Source organism: Parasteatoda tepidariorum, chromosome 9, assembly GCF_043381705.1.
Source record: "Parasteatoda tepidariorum isolate YZ-2023 chromosome 9, CAS_Ptep_4.0, whole genome shotgun sequence".
Classification (NCBI taxonomy): domain Eukaryota; kingdom Metazoa; phylum Arthropoda; class Arachnida; order Araneae; family Theridiidae; genus Parasteatoda; species Parasteatoda tepidariorum.
In genome coordinates, this window is record NC_092212.1 from 67,713,430 (window position 1) to 67,728,673 (window position 15,244).

The 15,244-nt window shown below is 30.6% G+C and overlaps 1 protein-coding gene across 1 annotated transcript; it reads right to left on the reverse strand.

The window, feature by feature from the left end:
- Positions 1 to 1,134: 1,134 nt before the first annotated feature.
- On the reverse strand, positions 1,135 to 6,093 carry LOC107437950 (uncharacterized; the record flags this gene model as incomplete). The annotated part of the gene is given in 3 exon segments (XM_071185142.1): positions 1,135 to 1,157; positions 2,474 to 2,671; positions 6,005 to 6,093. Coding segments are annotated over 2 exon segments (180 nt in total), but the record flags the coding sequence as incomplete, so codon positions are not given.
- Between the last annotated feature and the right edge of the window lie 9,151 nt (positions 6,094 to 15,244).

Below are 15,244 nucleotides of genomic sequence, written 5' to 3' on the forward strand. Positions count from 1 at the left end.
TCGGCCGTTCAACGACTGAACCAACTCGAAAGGTATAAGTCGTAGCCACCGCTTGTATCTGCTTGTTTTTTTTTTGTTTTTTTTTTAAATTGCAAGTTTAAAATCCATTTGGCACCTTGGCGATCATAGTTGGCAGGATCCCCCGAATTCAGGTTAGAGGCATGAACGTTCCTTCCCTCTCCCCTCTGTACCATATGTTCTTTTAATAGAAGGGGGAGGGTTTACGTTCGCACATCTAATATGGTGATTCCTGTAAGAGTGTCCATCACTTCTGTCGTCCTTCTGATACTCGAATGACTATATCAATATATGGGTGGGCATGGGGAAAAAAACGCATCATTTTATGTTACACTATTATCTAATCTCTTGATTGTTTTAATGTAACCAAATTGAATTCCAACCATGTAGCCAAATTGAACCATGTAACCAAATTGAATTCCAACACGAAAACGGTTTCTTTTATTTTGATAAAGATGACGCACAAATATTTTCAGTCATTTCCATTGATTAGTTGTAAATTAAAATATCAGCAATGTGGTATCAAAGTGGTTACATTTCCAACATGAGCATCATTCGAAGAGATAGGTTCGAACCCAGGGGAGATTTTCGTATTGTGATCTGTGGCAGAATTATCGCCAAATTTAGGCAACTTCCGGTACAACGGCCACGAGAAACTTGGAAGGAAAAAAACGTCACATGAAGGGCCCATCTCGAAAGATATAACTCGTAGCCACCTCCGGGGAAATATCGACTTAAATTACGTGAAAAAAAAANAAAAAAAAAAAAAAAAAAAAAAAAAAAAAAAAAAAAAAAAAAAAAAACGTTGCAAGTTTAAAACCTATTTGGCACCTTGGCGATCATAGTTGGCGCGAAAGATCACGATAGGGTGAGCTTTAGATTACCATATAACCGCTTCTTTCTTCTTTACTTTTTTACTCTTGTTTACCATATTTTTAACATGTTTTAGTGCCGCCACTTTTGGAAAAAAAACCTTATATCTCAAAGTTAAATTTCTTTATTTAAAAAACAACTACTTACTCATCTATAGGAGATGGACTAGATCCTATCTCAGTTTCCTCATCCTTTTCTACACGAGATCAAAGCTTACTCATCTATAGGAGATGGACTAGATCCTATCTCAGTTTCCTCATCCTTTTCTACAATTAAAATATATAAAAAATAAAATATTGACTACATTTGTTCTTGCTTAAAAATAAATTTAGTTTCAATTCTCGGGTGCGATAACTTTCAAAAACTTTTTAAAACATAGCAATTTAGTTTTGTCATGAAGAAAGTTTTATATATGATTCTGCAGTTAGTTGAAAAATACATGCTTCTTATTTAGAGCTACACTAAATAAAATAGAATTAAATTGTAATGAATTAAACTCTAAAAATATCAACCAATTCATTGATTATATTTAAAAGAGAAAAGCAATTTTTTGTCCTTTTTTTCCTCTGTTTAAACAGGTTTATATCACAAACTCTATCGTCATTTGTTATGTAAAATGGCTACGCTAATAATTATAAGTCAGATAAAAATACAAAGAAAACAAGGAAAGGAATAAAAAAGGAAAAAAATTAAAGAAAACAAAAATAAAAAATAAATAATTATAAAAATCAGCATACACACACACATATATATATACACACAATCTTTCTGCGAAAACATTTTTAAATCATTCTTGAAAAATTTCTCGTCCTTGTAAGTTGATCTGATTTCGCTACTCGCTTTATAGTCCATTCTTATACTGTTTTTTCTTTTTCTTTTATTTTATTTTCTGTTTTTACATGTTATTTTTACTTTTTGTGTTCTATTTTATTTGTTGTAATTTGAATAAAAAAATTTTTTTGAGTTCTCCTCACACTATTGTATTAATATATTTTGCTTTGGCTTTATTGATACAATATCAGAAAGCACTCTGTTTTGCGGATATAATCGTGTGGGCTGATGAAAAGATTATATATTTTTTTTCTACCCGTATGCCCTAAATAAGGACGGGTCGGGGTAAATTCTTCCACATTTTTTACCGGTTTTTTAAATAAAATTTCATCCTTTTTTTTAACTGTTGTTTGTTATTTTTTTACTTATTATTCCCCCCCCCTTTTTTTTCATATGTCTTTAATTTTCCTTTGTTTTATTCTTCATTTTGACTATACTTCATTTTGAAATACTAAAGATTATTAATTCATTTATCTTTATTTAATCTAATTAATAATTCAGTCAAAACAATCACTATGAATAACATTGTAAATTATTCGTATTTAAAACAAAACTATTTTTTTGCATTCATTTTCAATAGTGAACTGCAGGAAATATGCTGGCTAATTTTAATATCTTTTAATAGACTTTTGCTACTTACTAGTCACGTTATTAGTTTGATATTTATTTGTCGCCCATTGAATCCCTGCAATTGCTATTAAATACTATCTGTGCACAACAAGCAGAAAATATATAAAGTTGTTAAACTCACTGTAAAAATTGAAGTGATACTTCAATCTGTCCCTCACAGTGGGACTCGAAAGCTTAACTTGATAGTCACCGCTGTCTTCCACTTCCGGTCTTTTCAAAGTTATGACAGCCTTCTCTTTGGTGACCACTATCTCAACACCTTTGCCCCTCACTGGCATCCCCTCTTTATAGAGAGTACAGTGAATACCACGAACTGGAGCTGAGAAATTTAGGAAAGTCATTAAAAGTAAGCAATTTAAAAAACAAATCACATCATATAAATAATACGGGAATGAGTCGGAATGCTAGTCAACTAACAAAACTAAGAGAAGAATAATTATTGTAAAAGATATAGCAATATTCCAGCTAATTCGAAACAACACTTCTCATGTTTCTGAACGTTAATACTTATTATACAGTGGGATAAGTTTTATACTCTAGTATTATGTAACTCTGCCACCTGTTGTGTCATAGGTGTAGGCATGTCTTGTTATATATGCAATTGTAGATGCAAAAATAAAAGGTCTAGTAAGATTTGTACAGGTATTTTGTTGCTGCAGAGCAACGATCGCCTCTATGCAGGAAATTCCACACAAAAATTTTTGCTGCGAAGAGTCGCTGGAAGGTGTTTGATCATTCTTGCTGTAGTTCCGATCTTGCCCCCAGCGACTCATTCTTTGCTCCAGATATTACCTGCCTACATGGGAATACGTCTAGGCCAGGGATGGCGAACCAATGGCACGCGTGCCATTTATGGCTCGTGACACAATATTTTGGGCACACCACCGATCACAATTGTTATTGCACTATGAATTGTTATTACACAAATGTTATTACACTATGAAGCTTATGTAACAATTAAATTAAAATTCACAAAAAACAAACAAAATAATAAACAACTATTAATAAAAAATTAACAATTAATGCTAAAAAAACAATTAATAACCATGACAAACAAGCTAACAATAAATAACTAGCAAAAAATCAACAGTCCTGTTTAAACTAATATCTTACAGTCTAATATAAGTTATTTGTCATTTAGTTTGCAACAACAGAAGTCACACTGATGTTACTTTAAGTTGAATTACGCGAATGACTGAGACATTGCAAAATGTATTTTATTTTCAATGTAAATAAAGAGTTTTGAGTTGATATTATTTAGTATTATTATTTTCCCAATAATCATGAAGTCAAAATTATTTGACGGCACGTCTGTGATTTCATTAAACAATTTTTTAGAAAAAATGGCACGTTGGTGTATAAAGGTTCGCCACCCCTGGTCTAGGCTGTCGTAAGCCTTTTTTTCCTACAAGTTTGTAATACCGGTAGATCTTATGTTGCAAAGAACCTGGAATACTGCTGTATATTTGGTAGTAAATCCTTCCAAATTATGTTTTTTTTTTGCTCTATTTGAAGCTTGCTTTTTATTTTATATTATTTTATAACCACCGTTGAACAACCGACTCAATTTTTGGATTTACGACTACTGATGTTCAACTCCGTAGCCTTGCAATTTTGATTCCAATCCAGAAGATAAGGGAACTCCTGGGTTAAGTATTGGGTGAAATTTTCCATCGTGGAGGACTCTTAGATGAAACTAACCCGTTACACGGAAAGGAAAACCACGAAAACCTCCCACAGATATCCTAACTAAAAGGGGACTTTAACCCATAATCCGTCCACGACTGAGAATATTTTACGTCAGCACTGTGGTCGGTTCAAGCTGGATGCCGAATTCGTATTAACAAGCCATGCATCCCTGGGATTCGAACCCGAATGCTCTATCCGCTTAGCCATCAGAGCTCAAATTTGCTGATTCTCAAATATAACGCAGAGTACAAGGTGCAATACGACCGGAACACGGCAACAATTAAATGTTTAGTTATTCTTGAGAGCCATTCAATAACTCAACTTTCCAAATCGAAGACAAAATTCGAATTAAGAAATATTCGAGATTCGAAACCTTATTTCACATTTCATTTTATTTGATTTTTTGAATTTTCTTTTTTGAAAAAGTGGAGACCGAGAATTAAAATTGTGTAGAAATTATTTCACTGTAGAGATTAGAAGGGGTCGATTTGGGTTAATTGTGTACAGCGAGAAGCTGTATCAAGTACAGAGTTAAAACCATTGTTAGTAGTGTAACGTATCTTAAGCTATATCAAGAACTATTCAGTTTTTCTTTTAAATAAAAACTTTTATTAACAAACACAAACATTAAGAAATATACAGTACCCGTAACGGGATAGTGACAAGATCATAAACAACTAGAAAACCCGTAACGGGATATACGGAAACTCAAATTCCACAATAAAACTAATCTAAAAAGAATCAACAACTCTGTCGTTCTAAATATTGACTTCTAATTTAATCGTCTGCTTTTATTTTAAGTTTATCTCTTTATGCGTTTACTTTATTTTAATTATGATTTTGCAAACCCATTATTTCTTTAATATTTTTAGACTTTACAATCGTCTGCTTTTATAAATTCTTTAATATTTTTAAACTTTACAGCAGCAAGCGCGCAGGGGAAATTAAAATCAGGATTTAAACAGAACGAGTCAGAGCAAAGATTAAGTACACGGATAACATGAGTTTGAAAATATTAAGTGTCCATCATCAAGAATTCGATGAACCATATCTTGCTGCACATTGTTAGGACCTTGGGTGCCATAACTTTAAGAACTATAAATTATGGTCACTCCTGTCAAAACTAACGTTGATGCTTTTGAAACTTGCTTTTTTTCCATAAATGCTTTTTCCCTAGCGCTTTAAAACCAACACTTCATTCCGCGTAAAAAAATTATCTTTTCCAGGTTTGCCTTTTTCGGCCACCACCATTCCACTCAGCTACAATATTTCATTATTTTTCCTGAATTATTTTTTCTTTCTATTTCAGTGTCTATGCGTCATCTGTTGCATTTTCATTCTAAACGCATAGTTAGTCTGCGACTGCCGACTTTTTTTCCATTTTAATCAGAAATGTAACATCGAGTTTCGTTGACAAAAATGGCCCACAAATTGTTTTGAAATAGCGATTGAAAATAAAATTCTACACTGATTTTTTAACAGTTTCAAATAATGACTTAAGATTAATTTTCTTAGTTACGCGTACTATATATTACCAATTAGTTATGCGTACTTTATAATTACCAATAAATGTGTTTTTTACTAGTTTGCACCGTATGTAAAGTTCTAAAAGTATTACCAATTTGATTGTTTCCTTTTTTTTTCGATTTTACAGTTTAAAACTTTGGGAGGGTGTGGAATGATTTTGTGGGGAAGATAGTCTAAACAATTACCAAATCAACGACTGTCCCGCGGTCAGTGAGAGCGACTTTCCTTCGGCTGTTAGTTTTTATTGTAAGTTGTTAAATTACGTTAAGTCTTCAAGCTAAGATGTAGATTTTTGAGAAAATAGTGTGTGGTAAACATATCAAAAATTTAATACTCGATATATTCTGTCAAAAATATGCAGAAGACATAGATTTTTTTTATATCTAAAAGACATGTTGTGTTATGTAATCTTTAATAATTGTTTTTCTTATTTTACCTTTGAATAGAATCTGAAGCGTGAAAGGCTTTTTCTCCTCACCAGAGAGACACGTTCTCTTACTACTGCCCTTTTCTCTAAATTTCTCCGCTATTCAAACAAAAGATTTTGAATTATATTAATAATATTTTTTTTTTTTAAATAAAAGCATTTGATCGTTGTTTCACAATATCAACAAACTATTTATATAAATTATATAAAACACTAATAAAGGTATTGCAGGATTCATACGCGCTTTAAAATTTTACTTTAACTTAACGCTTTTAACGCAATTTACACTTAAAGAATTATAATATTTCGTTAAAAAATTTCCAATTTTTTTAAAATTATATTTCACTAAAAATTAAATCTAAACACTTCAGATCTAGATACATTAACTTATGATATGAAGATCGTCAGGTCGTGTAGTTCATGATAAAATATAGTTTTTACATTATGAATTAATTTTAAATTATTATTAATTATTACTAATTTTAAAATATAATATATAAGTTAACGCTTCTTAACACAGTTTAAACTTAAAGAATTTTAATATTTCGCTTAAAAAATTACACTCTTTAAAAATTAGATTTCACTTTAAATTTAAAAATTAAAAACTTCAGATCTAGATACATTTACTTAAAATAAATATATCTAGATCTGAAGGTCGTTTGGGTCGTGTAATTCATGATAAAATATAATTTTGCATTATAAATTAATTTTAAATTATTATTAATTATTACTATTTTTGAAATATAATATATAATTTAACGCTTCTTAACGCAGATTAAACTTAAAGAATTATAATATTTCGTTAAAAAAAATTTAAAAAAATTTAATTTGGATTTCACTTTATATTTAAAAATTGAAAACTTCAGATCTAGATACATCAACTTAAGGAAAATATATCTAGATTTGACGGTCGTCAGGGTCGTGTAATTCATGATAAAATATAATTTTTCATAATTATTGTTTTTGCGACTTTTATTAATATTTCAAAACGCAATATTTATAAATTGACTGAAATATTTATAAATAAAAGGTTACATACGATGTATGTAATTCATATTTTTGGAATTTAAGAGTTCCAGCATGCATACAAAGTTACACTGAAATATATAAACTTCGAAGGGGGTTGCAAAAGGCAGTTTCAAAGAGAACAGCCTTTTGCCTTGCTACGGCCGTTAAAGAGAGCAGCAAGAAAAAGGGTAAGCACCCGTAATTCGAATATGAAAAGATTATGAAACTTCTCATTATTTGGTGTTGAAATTTTGAAAAGTGAATTTTTCTTTTAATATTTTATACTAAATATTGATTATCTATTAAATAGTTGTTACACTTTTTCTATATATTTCAAAAAAGACGTAGTCAAACTGCAAAGTATTATTTGGAAAATTATTTTTTTTACTAAGATATTTTTTTTTTGGGCTGGGTGATTTGAATGGATTTAATAAAGAATAATCTAAAATCGTATTTTGTACTATATGTTATTAGAAGTTGTTGTGTATTCTCGTTTAAAAGAAAATATAACAATTGCTAAATGTTTTAAATAAAAAAAATTGAAAAATTTAAAATTAAAAACAGCATGCATTAAGAAAAAGAAAGCAGTGTTACTATGGGGAATTAATTAAACAATTTAAGAATTAAAAAAACCCGAATTGTTGGACATTTGAGACAGTCATGGAACAAACAATTTTCGCTGCTTGGTTTTTAAGAGAAGAGTAAATTTTCTCTACCTCTACATCCGAGAAAGTTTAATTCGCTAATTAAAGCATTGTTCCGTCTACATAATTCTAACGCGTTACTATAGCAAACGATTACAAAACTGCAGTTTCACAAGAAATAGAGAGTAAAAATCTGTGAGAATATTTCAAAACTTTTGTTCCATTTAATAAGAGAGAACAATTTAATTTTAAATTAAAAAAGTAAAGTAATGTAATAATTATTTATACAGTAAGTAAAGTAAATGTAAAATTATACGTAAGGTTATGCATACAAGTTAGTGTTTCTCTTTACTAATCTGAAAACGTTTAGAACTAGTATGTTTAAGAAACCAAGAATACAAAACAGTATGGATTTGTGAACATTTACAAATAGCGTGGTTTCGATACCATAAAAGCAAAATTTAATTGGATATCTGAGTTAGAATTAATTAGACTTTCCTTTATTGAAGTTAAGAGGATTTTGAGTTGTATTTTGTCAAGTAAACCGTGGAATCTGACTTGATTAGTTTGTCCGGTTGTGCCACCTGTCTTGAGAAATGAGAATTACACTTTTTGTGTTTGTCATCTATGTGTGAGTGAGAGTTTCGTATCTATGTGTGAATGATAGTTTGAATGAGAGTTCGTAATCTATGTGTGTGAATGACAGCTGTGTGTCTATCATCTATGTGTGAGTGAGAGTTTCGTTACTATGTGTGAATAACAGTTCGAATGATAGTTCGTAATCTATGTGTGTCAGTGACAGCTGTGTGTCTATCATCTATGTGTGAATGAGAGTTTCGTATCTATGTGTGAATGACAGTTCGAATGAGAGTTCGTAATCTATGTGTGTCAGTGACAGCTGTGCGTCTATGATCTATGTGTGGATGAGAGTTTCGAAGTCCAATTATCCACGGTGCAAGCACTTGAAACTCCTCATGCGTTGAAGGAATGGAGGAACGTATAGTAGAGTCAACGTTGGAATTCAAACTCCCATTCAGCCAATCTTGAGATTGAAGGATTTGCCTTTTTGGCTAAAGCGTGTAACCAGCTGCAAGGAACTAAGGAACAGCTTAAAGTGTTCCCCATACACGGGGAACACTTTAGGCTACGTGTGTTAAAGTGTTCCACTAATACATCAGCGATATCTTATAGAAATATCCTCTGATGTGTTAGGCATCCGATGATCGAAAATATGATCAAAATATGAGTTTTCGATCCTTATGACATGGCTTAGCTTCCAATTTTCGAAGAACTTGCCCTCGATTATGATTTGCTGTGGGCCTAGTTGGCACGGTTGTTTGCTTAAAAGTATTAGGGTTAATAGTCAATAGGCGATTTTTCTTTCAGTTAACAGTTTAGATGCAATAATTTTTATTGTTATTTTACTGTTTCAGTTGAATATAGTAAAATATTAAAATTAAATCAATTGTTATTTAACCATTTTTTTCGAGAAATTTCTAACAATTAACGCATTAATCAAATAGAAATGAGATTAATCTTTAACTTATTGAATATGTCGTCATTGAAAAGCAGCGGTTTTTGTAACAAAATGAACAGTTTTGTATTTTACTGAAATTATATAACTAAAAAAAACATAGTTTCTGTAGGTAGGTATTTTATTTGCGTTCTACTAGAGCTGCACAATTAACCAATTGCGACGGTCTGGGAAGCATCCCTGAGGATGATCCGAAGACATGCCACCACAATTTTGATCCTTTGTTGAGGGGATGACTCCCCTGCTTTAGTTGCCCGACGACCTGCGAGAGAAGTCGAGCACTTTACGGTAGAACAGTTTAACGAGGACAGATACAACGCACCCTCGGTCCCGACGTAAGCTGATCAAAGTGGTCACCCACCCGCTTAATGACCGCATTCAGTGGTGTTTGATTTCGGTGTTCTACTGGGAACAGTGTCTTTATGATCAGTCCACTAAGGGACTAATATGTAACAGTGCAGGCATTAATCAAATTGAACTTTCTTTAACTTAACTTATATCTTTATATTATCTTTAACTTATATTATCTTTAACTTATTGTCTGTGTTGTCATTGAAAAGCAACGGTTTTTGTAACAAAATGAACAGTTTTGTATTTTACAGAATCTTTTTATTTAAAAAAAAATTAAAACATAGTTTCTTTTTGCTGATTAAGTTATGTCAAAATGTGCTTATTTTTATTTCCTTTCTTTCATCAATTAGCCTTATTTTTTTTTTTGACAAATGGGTAATTTGAAATTAGTGCCAGTAAAAATTCTGTAATGTTTACAAACTATTCATTGCTTATAAAAAAAATTATGGATAAATATAAATATTTTTTTAATAAAATATTTTGTGCCACATCATTATAATCTACTGAATAATAAACATCTACTGAAATCTCTTTTTAGTTTGATCGTAACATCGCACTACAGTTAAAAATATGAGCTTTCGGAGACGGGGTTTGATTCCTTCTTAATGATAATCCGGAGAATTATCATAAAAATAAGATTATCTTGAAAAATATATAAATGTCTTAAATAATTCTTAGTGCTACTTATAAAAACATTTTTAAAGATTATAAAAACCCTAAATTTTTTGTAAAGCTTCACGAAATTTCATAATTTTTTAACTTCATAAAATGAAATTTTAAATGCAAATTATTCAAAGGTGTTTTTTCTAAAGAACAGAAATTATGGTAAAAAAAAAAGACTACACAAAATCCTTTTTTGCTCATTGAGTACTTTATAACAATATTTTTATTTATTAGTTTCATCACTTAATAATAAGTAAGAAAAGCTTAGAAAAGTAATTTAATTTTCATAAAACATAAAAAAATTTGAATTTTTCTTAAAAAATTCGGTTTTAGTTATGTACTATCGTAATCACTTATTTTATCAGTTTTATAACTTTTTCATCATCTTAATTTATTATTTTAAATCTTAATTTGAAGATTTGATCTTTTTACTACACTAGTGCCGAAATACTAGGATTATGAAAGATTTTATATACTCTTGCCGAATACTAGCGTACTAAGAGATTTTATATGCTAGTAGAGTAAAAGGTTTTAAGAAAAGGTGAGAGTAAAATATTTTACATACTAGTGCCGAAGTACTTGTGTAGCAAAAGATTTTATGTACTAGTCCCGAAATGCTAGTATAGTGAAAGATTTTATATACTAGTATAACAAAAGGTTTTATATACATACAGTGGCAGTCAAAAGTATTCGTACACTTAAATTACTGACTTCAAAAGTGAATAAAAATTGAAATTGCGCAAAAATTAATTGAAATTTTCAAAAAATCTTAATGTTTTTCAAGTTGTTGCATGAATGATTTGAATTTTTAAGAGGAAATTTTTAAATTTGGTCATAAAGAGCTCCTCGATAGAGTGCGAATTTGAATCTCACCACTAAACCTCGTGCTTCAAATGTATTCGTACATCCACATTTCAAGTTGTAAAATAATAAAATTAAGACAATTTGTGTGCCAAATATCGTTTGTGGGAATATATTTGGCGAGATTTTATATTATTCTTACTTTTACCGCTTTATCTGTTTCATTCTTATGCTTTGAAACTCGCATTTTTTGTTGTCAATCATACAGCTTTAAATTGAGATGGCTCGGAAGGGAAAAGCTCTCGCTGAAAGTAAACTGATAATGAAACTACATAATAACTCTTTAAGAAAGATATCACTTGCTATTGGAAGATCTACAGTGCAGAGTGTTATAGATCGACAACGCAATACTGTTGAAAATATTCCACGAAGTGGACGCCCAAAAATTCTCAGCATTAAGCACAGACGCTTACTCGTAAGATTGATTAAGAAAAATCCAAAATTGAGTGCCCCGGCAGTAAAAGTCCTCAAACAGGGAATTTCGATCTCTGTAAGTACTATACGCCGCACTTTTAACGAATCAGGATTCCATGGTCGAGTATCTCGAAAAAAGTTTTTTGTGACGGAAGTTAATAGAAAGAAACGAATGTCTTTCGCCGAACAGCATGTTAATAAAAATCCTGATTTCTGGAACAGGGTTATATTCTCGGATGAGAGCAAGTTTAACGTGTTTGGATCTGATGGCAGACAAATTGTGTGGCGTAAAAAGAATACAGAGCTACAACCAAAAAATTTGAGTGCGACAGTAAAGCATGGCGGTGGTAACATTCTAGTTTGGGGATGTATGAGCGCACATGGAGTGGGTAAATTGCACATCATTGATGGGATTATGGATCACAAAAAGTACATTGACATTCTAAAAAGTAATTTAAATTCTAGCGCTTCACAAATGGGTCTTCAAACTAACTATATATTTCAACAAGACAACGACCCTAAGCATACAGCTTATAATGCTAAGCTCTGGGTATTATATAACACTCCCGAAAGACTCAACACACCTCCACAATCACCAGACATGAATCCTATTGAGCATTTGTGGAGTATTTTAGACGACAAAATCAAAAATCGAGGAGTAAAAAATAAAAATCAGCTGAAAACCGCCATATTGGAAGAATGGGCATCAATTACACCAGATATTACAAAGAAGTTGGTAGATTCAATGCCAAGTCGAATGAAAGCAATAATTAAGGCGAAAGGGTATCCTTCTAAGTATTAAACTGTGATATACTATATAATTTTAGAGAACTTTCTTAAGTGTACGAATACTTTTGACACAAAAGTTTTGATAATTAATTTTTATTTTTTATATTTTTTTTCTGTAATTGTTTTACAAGAAAACTTCTTTTGATTAAATTGCTCAAAAATAAAGGATACAAGACCTGGTATCTGTGTTTAATGACGTAGTATAATTAATAAAATACTATGAAGCGATGAGCACTTCAAAATTCATTGTACGAATACTTTTGACTGCCACTGTATAGTAAAAGATTTTATATACTAGTGCAGTAAAAGATTTTATTTACTTGTGCCGAAATACTAGTATACTAAAAGATTTTACATGCTAGTGCCGAAGTACTTGTGAGATTTTATATACTAGTGCCCGAAATACTAGTATAGTAAAAGATTTTATTTACTAGTACCGAAATACTAGTTTCGTAAAAGATTTTATTTACCGGTACCGAAACACTAGTATAGTAAAAGAGTTGATATATTAGTGCCGAAATACTAGTGCAGTAAAACATTTTATTTACTAGTGCCAAAATACTAGTATAGTAAAAGATTTTACATGCTAGTGCCGAAGTACTTGTGTAGTAAAAGATTTTATATGTACTAGTTCCGAAATGCTAGTATAGTAAAAGATTTTATATAGTAGTGTCGAATTGCTAGTTTCGTAAAAGATTTTATTTACTGGTACCGAAACACTATAGTAAAAGATTTGGTACATTAGTGCCGAAATACTAGTGCAGTAAAATATTTTATTTACTAGAGCCGAAGTACTAGTATAGCAAAAAAGATTTTATATACTAGTGTCGAATGCCAAAGAAAGATTATTATAGTATATTAAATTCAAAATTGCATGATACAATCAAGAGCTTTCATGAAATGAAATAAAATTATCAATTGAATGAATTAAAGATCTATATATTATTTGAAATTTACATAGCAATTTTTAAATACTTAATTATTATTTTTCTACCAGTGCAGATTAAGGCCTACAAGTTTAGATTTGCCCATAATTGTATCTCAGTCAGATGTTAGACTATGTTTAAAATTACAAACATATTTATTTTATCAACTTACGTCGAGGTCTGGGATGTTTTTCCAGTTCGTTCATCCAGTGATTTAACACTGCAAAACGATAAAGATCGCTCATTTTTATGAAAATGAATAGCTTTTTCGAATCACGAAAAAAAAAGCGTCTTGCAATTGATAGCTCAAAAGAAGAATGAAGAAAAAATGGCTTTAATACCCTTTGTTGCAATTTTTAACAATCAATTTGTTTGTCAACAATGTATTGAATTGAGCTAAAAACATCATATAAAAATTAAAACAATGTGTCTTTAGTGATATAATATTTTTACAACAATACATCTGTATTCAAATTTTATTGTAGGTCTAGAAAATCGGTTGATATAAAGTTAATGTAAGGAAAGCTAAAGTAACAATGGAAAATACATAAAATTATAGTTTAACACTGAACATACCAACACTTAATATATACCTACTTCTAATATATGTCTACTTAATATATACCTAATGAATGTTTCTTAAATAAATGTATGAAATATGGATGTTTGAAAGGAAATAAACAAAAAAAACTTTATTATTATTATTATTAAACAAATTGTACATTGCCAATTTTTATGCATTACAAACACAAAGAATAAGAATTTTTAATTCATTGCTCAAAGCATTTTTTACATATACAGGATGTTTCCATTGTACAATTTCCTCAAACATATTTTTCACATTTAGAACAAATTTTAAAGTATATTCAAACGATGTATATTCAAACTTATAATTTCCAACCAGTTGTTGTAGTTCATTTACGTCGCACTTGAGCTGCTCAATGGGCTATTGGCGACGGTCTGGGAAACATCCCTGAGGATGATCCGAAGACATGCCATCACAATTTTGATCCTCTGCTGAGGGGATGCCCCACCCCCCGCTTCGGTAGCCCGACGACCTGCACGCGAAATCGAGCACTTTACGGTAGAACAGTTTAACGAGGACCAATACCGCTCACCCTCGGTCCCTGCAGACTAATCGAAGTGGTCACCCACCAGCACATTCACCGCAGCCAGTGATGCTTGACTTCGGTGATCTGCTGGGAACCGTGTCTTAAACAATCAATCCACTGCGGGACTATTTCCAACCAGTAGGGGAGAGTCGGGTAGCCCCGCTCACTTAAGGAGTATTGCTTAGATTTCTGTATAATACTGAGTAATAATCAACATTTTTGTATGTTTCTATTGTTTTATCATCTAATTAAATAATGCAAAAAGAATAAACCAAAAAAGAATAGTTAAACTTAAAAAATTAGAAATTTAAAAAAACATGTTTTTCAGTTCTTTTCAAAATGTGTCGGGTAGCCCCGCCCAGTTACAAAAATTGTGTTTTTTGGCTACTTTTTCAGGTGTAAATGAAAATGACCAATGTATTGACAATAGATAAACCTCATTTATCATTTTTATCACTAAATTATTTTATTTATTACATATTCATATACTTTTAGTGAATTCTATCATTTAATAACAACAAACGTCATACTTTTTATCATTATTAATGTATAATATGTATGTATGCATATTATGTATGTATTAATGTACATTATTAATGTATGTTTGCATTCAAATGCTTCTGTAGATTGATTCGTTCACAAATAGGTGAAAATAAATAAGTAAGCAAATAGCTTATCATAATATTTATGATTTCTTGATATTAAATTTAATTTGGATATATCAATTACATTTTAAAAATATTAAATTTTTCATTTTTAAATATACAAATTTATGTTTCATATTATATTAAAACATATATTTGTTGTTAAAAATGCATATAACATTCAAATTTGAAGCAATAAAATAATAATATTTGCAACCGTACATTTATCGACGAAATAAAATTGGGCGGTGATACCCGACATTCATGTGAGCGGGGCTACCCGAAATCCAATTTTTTTGTAAA